The sequence below is a fragment of the Varroa jacobsoni genome, unplaced genomic scaffold (assembly GCF_002532875.2).
Source record: "Varroa jacobsoni isolate VJ856 unplaced genomic scaffold, vjacob_1.0 scaffold_878, whole genome shotgun sequence".
Taxonomy (NCBI): Eukaryota; Metazoa; Arthropoda; class Arachnida; order Mesostigmata; family Varroidae; genus Varroa; species Varroa jacobsoni.
In genome coordinates, this window is record NW_019213780.1 from 57,820 (window position 1) to 71,191 (window position 13,372).

At 42.0% G+C, this 13,372-nt stretch overlaps 1 protein-coding gene and 2 long non-coding RNA genes across 7 annotated transcripts in view; 2 read left to right on the plus strand and 1 right to left on the minus strand.

Moving 5' to 3' along the window:
• The window catches only part of LOC147752932 (uncharacterized), a 7,627-nt gene extending 5,529 nt beyond the window's left edge, over positions 1-2,098 (plus strand). For both annotated transcript variants that reach the window (XR_015312734.1, XR_015312733.1), the window contains exon 2: positions 952-2,098. This is a non-coding gene — a long non-coding RNA (uncharacterized LOC147752932). The remainder of the gene's footprint in view (positions 1-951) is intronic.
• Positions 1-6,566, plus strand: part of LOC111264586 (uncharacterized) — an 18,234-nt gene extending 11,668 nt beyond the window's left edge. Inside the window, exons 2-3 of one of the 2 annotated variants that reach the window (XR_002682938.2) lie at positions 5,457-5,640; positions 6,369-6,566. This is a non-coding gene — a long non-coding RNA (uncharacterized LOC111264586). Of the gene's footprint in view, positions 1-5,456 lie in introns of both variants that reach the window. The other variant, XR_015312732.1, reaches the window with a different exon arrangement.
• LOC111264584 (protein Skeletor, isoforms B/C) overlaps positions 1-12,898 on the minus strand; it is a 42,194-nt gene extending 29,296 nt beyond the window's left edge. For 2 of the 3 annotated variants that reach the window (XM_022840635.2, XM_022840633.2), the window contains exons 1-2: positions 12,682-12,898; positions 11,891-12,070 (exon numbers count right to left, since the gene is read on the minus strand). In XM_022840635.2, coding sequence (XP_022696370.1) covers positions 11,891-12,008 — 118 coding nt within the window. In that variant the 5' untranslated portion in view covers positions 12,009-12,070; positions 12,682-12,898. Of the gene's footprint in view, positions 1-11,890; positions 12,071-12,676 lie in introns of all 3 variants that reach the window. The other variant, XM_022840634.2, reaches the window with a different exon arrangement.
• Between the last annotated feature and the right edge of the window lie 474 nt (positions 12,899-13,372).

Below are 13,372 nucleotides of genomic sequence, written 5' to 3' on the forward strand. Positions count from 1 at the left end.
ATCGTATATAACGTATAGTTTCTAGATGATAGGCAATTTATGTTAACTTTACTACTTCGAAAATAGGCGTTCATCAGTTTGTACCTCTCTTTTTTCATGTCCAACGATTTCTTCTATCTAGTATTTCGATACATGCAGCAATTATACCCTTTACAACAACATACCAGCCAGTCAACAATACCAACTATTGCATGAAGCGTACGAACGTATTGTATGGCTACGGGCGCCACATCTCGTCCCTACAGACCCCTTCGGTGGTCACATTTCTAATGCTAAATCAAATTACGGGATTCATCATTTTTAAAAACAAGCGACATACACAACTGCGTTTTGTCATCACTACTCTTACCATGTTGTCGTTACACCTGTTTAATACTGGCGTTTTTAGAGACGTTGCTATTACCGTTGTCAAGGATGCTGTCGTTAATGCTTGTGCCAAATTAGGCCGAAAATCTGTTGCGTTTTGTTTTTCATTCCTGTACCCCCCGGCCTTCTCTACCCCATATGCCGCAAATTGTTAGAACGTATATCAAGACATTGCGTTATATATATAGAATAGCTCATGTTATTGGGTAGCAGCAGCGCGCACACCGCTATGTATGGCTGTAGAACAATATAAAACTGGTCGCATTCGGTACGGTTGATGCTGTCTCGGATCGAAATCTGCCGCCGCCGTCGCCACTATAGCGGTTTATCTGCATGATAATGATAACAGTGGTGATTCTCGATAATGAAAAAACTTATCCGAGAGCCACTTCACCTCTGTCTATTTACTTTCCGGAGCATACAGTGTTCTAATGTCTTCACAGTAACAGCAGCAAAAATAATGGAGAATCTGCTAAAAAATATGCTTTATGCAGCTACGCTAGGATGAATAACACGAGGCATTTAAGCACAACAAAATAAGGTACCACTATAATACTCTATTGTTACTATTGGATATTACACTAGGTTTTGATGATACCACAACGGCAGTGGCGTTGCCATCACTGGAACTCAACGTTCAAGCACCCTTCGCATTAACCAACTTCTGCTCTACTGTTCAATTCCATGTCTGGATGTTGAAAACGAACAGAAAAAAACAACGATTCGAACTTCTGACGAGAAAGTAGTAGAAATTGCAGGACTAGCAACTGCACGACCAGCAGCATCAACACGAGCATCAGCAGTTGGACCACTGGCTGGGGTGGCAGCGACTTGAAGGGGCCGAAAGAAGATCAACAACGTTTTCATCCGGGCACACGTAATCCAGCCGGGCCAGTCGTCTGATAGAATGCCTAACGGTGATGCGGGACGTAAAACTCGAAACATAGCGACGTAAGCCAGCCGTGTCCGCACCAGCTATAATGACAATGAATCACAGCGATGGAGACGACAAGACTGAAGCAACAACAGGTCGTTACCCAAGCACTCAACACACACTTAACTCTAGCTGACGCTTGACGGGCGTAAGCCGGCCGTTCCATTCGAGTTATTCGTTGTAAACGGCCATTGTCGAGCGAAACAACAATACAATAGAAATGTAAATACTAATAGTTTATTTTGTAAATAAAAGGTAGACGGAGGCATATGGAAGCGTCTGAGCGAGGAATGGTTGAGGTAAGCTCGCGTGAATTTCTGTCGATGTGAAAAAATACACTCGTAACCAAACACGTTAACGTTACTACGTAAAGATCCTGCGTGTTACTTATTATATGTTACATAGGAATATATACAGCCTCTTTGTTATGCAATCATTGGCGACGATCGATGACGGTGGTGTCGAAGGGGTGACACTTCAAAAAAACAGTCACGTAGAGACATAATTGTTAGGTGGTGGTGAATTCAGTACGTAAGAACGTACGGCAAAGAACGCAAACGCTTATTAGTAGTAAAATCCAGCATAATTTTGTTCAGAAAGTAATCAAACTGAATGTCAGCGATCAGGCCGGTCAACGAATTGGCAATAATTGCCATTAAACTACGTTATTTTTTGTTCCATGTAATAGCCCAGGTTTTGAGTAAGAATGTCATATTTCATTAAATAAAATAAGCAGTAAATGTCTGCATGACAAAAGTATACGAAATGTTGGTTAATAAATAAACATTATATTAAGCATCTGCAAAAGGTTTCCTACGTTGCAATAAAGAGTGCAACCTTCCTTGGCGATAAAACCTGCGGAGCTTAAAGTGCATATACACTAGATAAACTTGCGCCAAACTCTTTCTCCCCGCGGTGTCGTTGAGTTCTGAATCGGTTTTGCTTCCAGCAGATGACAAAGATCTGGGGGTAGTTTCTTCGACATCGTTCTTTTACAGGCATCTCCTATAGACCTCATTCTTTGGTAGACATCGACGTTGAACTGTTTACCTCATAAGCAATTAGGCAAACAAGCGTAGCGACACTTCCGTAAGGCCTTATTAGGCCCGGAAAAAACTAATCAGAGGCAGATCGGGGTCGTACGCCTGATGTGCATAAGGCATTTCTATGATATTAGACAAGCATTTTGGGTTTAACTAGAGTCAACTACTCTATTTTAATGTCAATTGTGTATATATATATATATATATATATATATATATATATATATATATATGTATGATATTTCTGGCCATGTCTCAGCCTTATGGTTATTTTCTATTCTTCGTTTGTATTAGTTATCTAGTGAGCACCCTATCACAATAATAATGTAAGCTAAAACGAGGACGCGACAACATTTAACGCAGTAAGCTGCTTGGCAAAACTGCCGTCACTTACATACGTTCGTCGGCAATCATTTTTGTGACAGATATTTGCTGCATCAATCATGGTCATACTTGCAGAATATATATGCTAATACCGTGGTTACCACATCAGCTGTCGCCATACCAACTCCATTACAATTAACACAACGACAACAAAAAGCTCGGAAAGTAAGGGCAATTACGTTTAAATTATTGCCTGTTATTATCTCCGCAAGCACAATATAGCAACAATGTAATTCAAGGCGCAACCAGAATGGCTTCCTATGATGGGGCAAGCTGATAGAACCTAAATGTATTAGCACCCTCAAATCCCGTCATTGCAACCCCCTATAAACGACCGATAGCTAGTTTGTCTTGTTCACGTCACCTGAGTCCGCTTACCATTTGGCCTCTTAGCCCGTGTTAACTCTGATTATTACAGTTCATCAGACGAACGTAAAAACGATGACAAACTTTTGTCATTTTTCTTCTGCCCTCTTCGCTGTCATTTTTGTCTGCCCTTCTCACTGATGCTGAAGCACTTTCGCTTGCGGCGTTTCGACAACGTCCTGTCCCGTGCCGGTCTGCCTGTTTAGTTGCTATTAGAAAGGGCTATTTCTATGACTGTTTTACTTTCGGTTTCACATAGATATGTACATGTACGGTGTGCTTCTTCTTTATAACTACCGCCGTCTTACGATGTTTACGTCCCTGACACTGCTAGGGCGTTTATTACACGGCTTTTAGATTGGATACTGTATGTGTGTGTGATGTGGAAGGGGCTGTGAAGCCGCGTGATGACGATATCGCTGTTGTGCTGACGATGACCCAGTGACTGCTCGGCGTCGTCGTAGTGAACGTCACGAGACGAGCATCAGGAGAGGCTTGATGGCGACACTTTTGCCATTTTAATAGCAGCGACCAGCAACTGCAATGATGATGACAGCGTCATTACAATGTCCGACCTAGGCGTGCGATCCCGGCCTCAGTTTCAGTTGTCGGCCTCTTTGGCATGAACAGCGTTCGACGCAGGGATTTCTCTTTCTGCCCCGGGGAGAATCTGGGGACCGCCACTGCGGTCAGCAACACCGTTGAAATTGCTGCTACAGCGGTAATAAATCTGAACTCCAGAAAACGCACGGAAGTCACATTACACCCGGTAATTGTAGTAATGTTCGACGGCTACAGCGCCAGTAACTATATCAGCCGACGCCGCAATGATGACACTTTCATTGTAGAACTACCATACCGGCGGGAGCAAATCCCGCCGGTTCGCGAATATCTGTATCTCTTCGGTAGAATGAGTTCCACCATTACAGTACGATCGCAGACTACTACTGATACAAGATCGTGCGCACCACAATACAACTTGTAGATGACATCGAGCGTCGGTGAGACGCAGCTGGGCCATACGGCTATCACGGATGCGGCTCTAGGGAGCAATGTTGAGCGACGTCGTCCCCCGCCAACAAATGGGGAGCGGAGGTTCGAGCCATCGAAAGCGTCGAAATGCGCAAGTCTAAGCGTTCACTCGTACATGTCTACACACACATATGAACATTATTTAATTATTATGATTACCATCATTATGATTATCAGGTGTGCTATGATTCCACCTGGTGTTGATCGCCGGTAAGTGAGCGTATTTTTTTGTTTTTTAGATAATATCCAGCATTTAGCCAGGAGCAAAATGGCAAATGCAAAATAGTTCCAAAACTGGCCGATTTTTGTGGCGTTCAAAGCTAAATTCTATATCTTCTTGCTAATCTTTTCGTAAAGACTCGCATGATCGGCTTGTTGTCGATCTTCCAACAACTCTGCTATACCAATTTGGTATATTCCTCCAGCTGTTAGATGACTAAAATCAACGCAAAACAATAGCTTCATTGATTATATCGTTTGTTTTTTCAAAAAACTACAGAAAGCTGCGTCTGCGAAATAATGCCAGTTGAATCTAATACCGACTTCTTTTGTACGACCCCCTCAATCATCCATCAAAAAATCTTCGTGAGTCGTTTATAGCCCGAGTACTAATTACACTATGGCCAGAAAATCATTTACTGTTGGACGACATTTCTGCCGCCCTTACCATTAATGCTCTCTACATATATATAGATATATAGGCGTAGAGCTACTATAGAGACCGAGGACAACAACGATCCCGTTGTTTGCCATCATTTTAAGTCTTCAAATGTTTTGCAACGGATGGCGCATTCGATACTCCACTGGCTATCTAGGTAAAATAAAGTATTTTAATAATACTGTCGCACAAGTATGCCGCGGCCCGACTCAAAGTTACCCGTTGATGTGTTTCGCATCACACATGATCGAATCAATATGATTCTCAGGCCTCAGTCGCATGTTTCAAAGTAAAACCTTAATAACAAATACATTTAACGGTAGATATTCAACCACACACACAAATACATACATAGAAATGCTTTCTTTTTCACACAATAGCTAGTGATGCGCTAGGATGTCACTGGAAATTCAAGCATTTATTTTATAAACATTTTAACAAACGTTTAAACTGCCAGATCAATGAATGAGTCAGCCTGCATGATCTTTATCATAATTCCGTATTCCGCGTCCAATGTAAATACGTTCATCATTAGGTGAAAGCACACACCTCTACGTACGTTACGGTCGGAACAGCCGATTGCAAAATGGCTGACAACGTCAATAGTTTGTCTAATTCGGCCTTTTCCAGCTATCGACATTTTATATTGGCAACCTTCTATTTCGATTTTCAGAGAACTCGTTGATTCCTAAAAGTCCGGAACGGAAATCTCATATGTTCGATGATCAAAGAGAAGTCATCGGCTTTGTTCGCAGGATACCTTTTAAAGCGATAAGTATACTTCGGGGTACACTTCCTTGTGGTGTTAAACGTCTCATTCCTGCTAGCGTACGGATTACTTGAGTCATAATTTGCATGTATGTATATGTCCGTTCGACATAAAGTTTCCTTTTGGTTTGTTTTGACAACTAGCTCTCGTAGTGCATTAAACAAAAAAAATGTAGTACGTATCTCGTAGAGTCACAATAGCCAGAATGATTGTTGATATTCCCCGACTCTTCTACCTAGCAGAAGCTGTATATTGGCACATTCGCCGCAAGCGCCGGCCGAATCTACCTGTAATAGTAACAAGTGACCTGCAGCTGCCTGTCACTTGGCCTACCTGCTCCGGCTTCGATGAGTGCCGTAATTTTTGTGGCCCTAATTATAGTCACCAACAAACGCTGCTCCTCCACTTCGGGTACTAATCATCGAACAGCTAACACGTATCATTACTAGTAATCTGCATAAGGAAAGAACCTAAATAAAGCGCGCTGCAATAAATAAATATAATACATGTACATAGAACCTTGATGTCTTACAATACATATGAATCGAGACTAAGAATTCGTCACACGCAGAGAACATGTTGATTTTGGGGATTACGATGCAAAACATCTGAATTATTTTCTATTTTCTCCGCTGGCAATATGTAATAATCGACTTGGTTGAAACCCAGTTTGTTTGTCGCCTCGTACCATTTTGCTAGAAGAAATATCTAGGTACCAATAGGCATATTTCACGGTAAAGATAAACGATCGTTTCATAAAACGTTGTAAAACTAAAGTAATCCGGATAGTAGTAATGGGTTTTGCAACTGTTTCAGCCGCGGATTGCCAGAAGATTAGAGTAATCGATGTTTCAAATCGATAGCGAACGAGACACGTTACAGGAGTCTGCCTCTTGACGGCAACTTGAAATGGTAACGGAGTATCTAGCCGGCTAAGATGACAAGCTCGTATATCTATAGTATTAAAGTCCTGTATGGCGTATATAATAGGAATAAAACGCATTAAATCTGTGAGTAATCGTGTAATATATTGATCAGTAGTATAATTTTTCTGCGTTCATTCCTAGCCTTCGTACACGATTAGCTAGTGCCACTATTTAATTATCGTCCATACAAACCTTTCCGGCTCGTCCTGCTTTCGTAGGTCTCTCTCTCTTGTAGCTGATTGGGGTCTCAAATGATTGGAAAAGTTTGCTTGAAATCGAAGAATTAAGTAGGCCAAGACGAGTAGCATATACTGATCATACTATTCGGCGATCTAAATATGGATCCGTCCGATCAGTCGGTCCAATTACCGCGAGTACGCAACGTTAATGCAAATAAGATCCTTTTTCCCAGGGCTGCTAATTCGAGCCCGATCAGCTATTCAAGTCCGATCTATCACTGCTGCATCGATCAAATGTTCAGTTATTGTATTGGATAGCGGAAATGTTGTAATGATTTCAACGTCAACTAATAGATCAATCTGAGCAGTACACTAAAAGATAACGTTAAAGAATCGCCCTTCGAGTTCTATCTAAATGGATACGAAGTTCCGGGAGGCGTATGAAATTATACCATATATATATATATATATATATATATATATCTGAAATCCATACAGCTTCGTTGCTGAACAAGCGTCTGAACAGAAACACGGTTGACGGTAAGCTGAACCAGTAAAACGTGCATCGCTCGAGTTCGATATAGAAGATCGTTCGAAGTTCTTTTTTTTCCTGTGATTTGCACGTAAATAAAGGGACGACGGGCTACGGATACTTTTGTGGCGCTCGCATATTCTTCAAACCCTATATGATTAATATGATATAATTAATAGGATTTGATTATTTGCAGAATTACCTCATGTTAAGTTCGTAGTTGGTTGTTGTAGAGACGCGCTATCGATCATTCGTTCGCCGTTAACGCCGGAAGAAGAACTTCGCCTGATACTTTCAGTAAAACTGTTCGCATCTGATAAACAGGATAAGCAGCATTTTTATTTACTTTCTTCCAATGATCTTGATTATGGCCTCTGGCTATGCAATACTGTTTAGCCTGCCGTCCCTTTTCATACCTTCTGCTACTGATGTCCCTCGTCACTCAGTCTCTATTCTGAATATATACGGTAAACTGTCGTTCTCTGTGTCAACAAATCAAAAATAGGCCCAGCTAAAAACAAACCCGTTGTTTGAAATTGTCGAACTTACGATTTGTCAGTTTGATCACTCCAAGAAATGTGTGCTTCCGCCAAACATACTCTGTCCTACGACGCTGTAAAAACAGGGTACGGTTTGCACATGAGACAGACACATTCGGTTAGATGTGCATTCATGAAGGGCGAAAATTACCTGTTATGCAGACGATTTCCAGATCAAAATGTCCTTCGTTGTACCACTCTGCGACAATGTTGGCAATTTATTTAAGTTCATGTTAGTGAGAGGTGCCTAGTACTACTAATAAAAGGCATTTTCTTGTAGTCGTTTGTCGCTTATATTTGCAGCTAATAAGCTAAACTGGCAATTATTTTCTACTATACTTGGGAGGTCGGCCCAATACAGATAGCGATATGAGCCTAAATTCAGGCTCATTTATACACAACAGCTGTCTGTTTGAGTGCGTGTCACACGATACTCACCCACTAGCTATCTCCAAGTTTATCGTCTAGCAATACTAGACATCGCTTTAATAATGCACGTTCTATTTTCAGCCATAGATACGCGCATATCTTTTACGGCAAATAGTCAATATTATCAAGACTGTCTGTTTATTTGCTTAAACAAAACACCTCAGTCCGATTGACTAACATTCATTTCAAGCTCTGTTGCATAATAGCGCCACGGGCGCCGTATTGGCGCTCAGGGAACTGGGTGGCAGTATCAGGTGTTAGGTATCAGGCCGTATGTATTTAGTTGTTGTCCTAGTCAATCCGCAATTGCCATTCGATTCCGTCATCCACTTTTCAACGCACTGAATAGAGCCATCGATCCTTCGATGGTCGGTAGCACGGTAAAACAATGAATTAACGGAACAATGTATACACATTGTTGCAGAGTTGAGCCTATATGGATGCATGTAAATGAGTGAAACGAGCGTACAAAACACATACTGCCCCCTCCCTCCCCCCGCCTTCACCAACACAGAACACAGCAAATAGCAGCGACAATAGCGGACGATTTACTTAGATAAAAAAAATGAACCCCACAGATACCTTATAAATTAAAGGGGTGAGCACACAGTGGGTATTCTACTTCGACGAGGGCAACACTAATAGTAACGCTATCGATTGCCTTCAGAGGAACAATCATCATTCGTCATTAGAGATCATCAAGATTGTCTGCTGTGCATATATCTGTGTGAACTTTATCCTATCAACATTCAGCTTCTGTTCACACCTCGCAGCAGAGATGCGTATAAATAAATTAAAGTGAGAGTAAGTGGTTTTTTGTCTTTGACTTTCGGCGACCACTTGACGATTTTGGTGGCCTGTGTGCCTATGTGTTGCTGTCAGTGGGTACTGTACTCAGTACGGCTGCTATAGACAGGGTGTGTCAAACTGGATATAACGATTGCTATTTCCTAGCCTGCTAAGCTTATGGGGGCCCTTACAGGACCCTATGCGGCGTCGATATCCAGAGTCTGTCGGCTTGTGTGGCCAGATTCGATTTAGCTTATAGGGTCTGGTTGGCAGGTTTGTGATTGACCGTCAAAGCTGTTCGTCACGTCGTTATCGACATTACTGCGATCATCGTCGTCTAACCAGGGGTGCGCATAGAGGCGTTGTTAGCAACTGATTGGTTTTTGGATGTGCTTAAATGCCTGTGCGTGTGTACGTACGTACGTACGTACGTACGTATGTATGCATTCTACTATGCCCAGCGGGCGGTCCCGATCCAGTGGGCACTAAAGAATCGCAGCGATGGATGGACGCTTGACACAATACCACCATGAGACTGCCAGCTGTGTCCGGGCGGTACAGGCGAACCGCTCGCGTGAAGAACAACAGCAGCGGCGATGTCATATTCGCTACTAGCATATATTTTACACCATCTATGAAGACACGTCCAATAGATACTAATTCATAATGATAGTGAATTGCGTAAGCAACCAAAATAAACAGCATTTCTAATAAGCAATATTAATCATTGTTGTCGACACATTGACCGCATACTGACGTATTGAACTGTTATGGTCATCTGACAGCCGTCCTGCTGGAGTGCAGGTGGATAGTAGGGTCTACGGTAAATGAAACGGATCTCACTGATGCAACCTATGTTCGACGACGTGGCATTGAAGTTATGTATTCGCAAGGTCCCTTTGAAATGATATGCTTTGCTATATGACATTATTTACCGAATGTCATGCGACCTTCATAAACCTTAAGCCTATTATGAAATCTGCCATCGAGATGTCATTGTAAGACTTTGGGCTGTTTTTTTTAGCCCGTAGGTTTCCTGGGTAAGCACGTTTCATAGGGATGGTCGTTCATTCTGCAGAGTGAATGTTGAACTATCCATGAACTGATTTCGTCACTAGATAATAGCGAAATATCATTAGGATTTTAGGGGTTAGGTATCCGTGTCATGTTTGGGCCCGTGTTTCTGGGTCACATGATATTAGCAGTCAGAGAAGGCAGTTATTGACTAACTGTATGACAGAATATCAAACTGCGAGGATCATCGCATCGAGGAAGAATTCAGACGTTTTCCCTTTCTATCTAATATCTATCTATATATATATATATATATATGTTTACCACAAGTCGACCTAGAGATGAACATATCGCACGATTACACACAGACATCTATATGGCTAGACCACTAGGTTTTCAATTCATTCTTAGATACCAGATAAGAGGCAGTTTGCACTTTCGTAAGCAAATAGGAATGCTTCTGGCCATCGCAAGGAAAGAAAAGCCGAAATCAGCAACAACAGAGTAAGCACCCGAAGAGACTACATCAAAGAGAACCACAAAACTGTGCCCAAGGCCTTGCCTTTACGAAGTTCGACGAAGTGACGATATGAAAGAGGTGTTTAGTGACTCAGATTTTTGGAACAAAGCTGTGCTATAGAGCACAGGTGGTAAGTTGAATTCGAGACGTAAATCAGTTCGTGACTTTTGCCCTTAGGTGGTCAAAATAAAAGGAAATACATTGTCGATAATAATATATTTGTTTAGTCTGACTCGGACCAACGGTGATTTTTTTCTCCATAAAATTTCACCATAAACCAATGTGATGTTTGACGCAATTTGCTATCCGTTATTGTATCCCCTAAGACCTTAGACGTAGAGTTTACGGGAAAAAATCTCATTTGCGGTGCTTGTTTCCATTATCGTCCACTGTAATATATGTGACTAGTTACCGCCATACGCACTAGCATGTATAAAGCACATTTGACCATCTGCTCTCCCCCAACTGCGATCCTTACGTGAACCGCGCCGATGGAAAATGTCACGATTGTCTACCATTCCAATTCGTCAACATAATTTATATTCACCGGTCCAGTATATTGGCAGCACAATTACTATACAGTGACTAATAATGAGCGTGACCGGCAAGAAAGGATCACTCGGCGATTGTCAAGGAACCGACGCGGTCTCGACGTGACCCTCATTCCATATTGTTTCGTTATCATTCTATGAATACTCTAAAGAACACCAATGTGATGTACGACCGATAAGACGCAATCAGAATATATATACTCGATTATATTCAAAGGATAGTATGAAGAGTATTTACTCATGGAAATAAAGATTTAGGCAACATCTTCATGCTTACAGTGATTTGCAGCCTGAGACTGCCCGAAGTTCGCTTAACCCTTAGAGTAAGCATCCAGTAAATACAAATAGTTACGGTAAACAATTTCTCATCTATGATATGAAAATTTCTGGTCTATTTTTTTTTTTTACATTTTCAGTCAGTTTAACTCGACGGTAGGTAAGAGATTTGATACTCAAATTTTTTGGTAATTTCATCCATAGAAAATAGCTTTACCTTGTCTACAGGAAACATGCATTCAAGAAAACGTTAATCCACTATTACGAAGCCATAATCTCTCAAACTACAACATGAGTGAAATGAATAATGGCAGTAAGTAAAAAAGTATTAAACGTATAGTCGCGCCGAAAATAAAGCAGGATTCAGGCCTAATACAGAAATCGCATAAAATCAGTATGCCTATTTCCTCTCTACATACAACTATACTTTCAGCTCGCCTATAAAAAATCTCCGATAAGGTTTGTCACAAGTTCTACTAGTTCCAACTCCGTCCACCCTCTACTACCGCTCTCCTACACATGTGGACGTGTTGAATATCTTGAACCTACAGCCGTATTTTTCAGTAGTTTTAACAAAACTTACCATCAGCTTTCGTCGTACAGTGTATTGCTACGAGACATGGGAGAACTAGAATCCAGCGAGCTCCGTGTACTAAAAATGGTTTTAATACCACAGTTCTCGGACGAGCGGGCAAACCCATCTCGATACGCACCACTGTTAATCTCACACTCGCACAAACAGATGATTTTGATCTTCCTTAGCCTAAAAAGGTCAGGATTTTAGAACGATTTTATAGTAGCTCGTCCTGCAATTGACAGTCCACGATAAAACTTAACTATGTCCAACACTGTATAAATGCACATGTGTAAACACGCCCCGACGGTAATCAATAACTTCTGCAACACACACACACACACGCACACGCACACAGTCACACAACTTGATTTTTTTCTAACTTCTCACACGATGGTTCGATAATAAATTTTACAACTATATCAATGAGTAATTTCATAGATAGCAGGCGAGTTCCGTAGGAGGTTAAACGTAGCGTGGAAGTTTAGTCCAAAGATCGAGCTCTTCGCAACAGAAGCACGTAGAGCCAAAAAAAAAGAGCCTTACAAATAGCCTAGAACTAACAAAGAAAACCCAGCCTGCGCTTGAATCACAAGAAATGGCTTGGCCAAATTAGGCTAGTTTTTTAAAGGTATAAAAAACAAATAATAGGTATAGGAAAGTTGAGGCAAATACGAGGAAGAAGCGTGTGGGAACGGGGTAGGGGGTAAGATAAGGACAGCGTCGGAAGATATAAGATGTTTTGCTATTGTATAGAAACTATGCTTATGGAAGGGTTTAAAGTTGGATAAGCACTCCACCGTCAGGGGACAGATTCCGCGCGTCGAACACCCGACTGCGCCGTCTGACCGAAGAGACTGACACACGACCGGCGCTTTGGCAGGATACCAGTTGATGCGGTAGTGCTGAATTGTGTCTGCGCCTTCTTCGGCACAACGTCTCAGTTGTCTCGCCGCAGACGCCAAGGGGTCGCGATTTCCCTTTGTCTGTTGTCTGCGCGTTTGCGGCTCTTACGGCACTGGCATTGCCTTCTGTGAGCTGTCGGTGTTCGCTATAGCTTTACCATGATACCGGTGCACAGTGCGCGAACCCTCTCTACGCTGTCTTGCCACTGAGGCAACGTTGGGATGCAACAGCAACGCCACGAACGATCTCTCTTCGCGGAGAAGACATGTTGCTCTTGGACGCAGCTATTGAAGGGTAACTTCGCAACGGCATGGCTTGTGTTTGGTCGGCGCATTGCATCGCTCCAATAGAACGATGCGCTAAAGACCCCAGCGAACGCTAGTTGACAGACGAAGCACAAGTCACCTGATAGTGTGAAGAAATCTCTCAACTGTTTCAAAGTATGCTTTTGTTATTTTTTTTCTCTACTATATCTTTTACATGTCCTGCTACTTAACAGAGGCAAAATGAAGACCCTCAAGCTCTCAAACGACCGTTTCCTTCATTCTGTACACCGGTAAGCCTCGTGAGCGACCGGGTCCATGA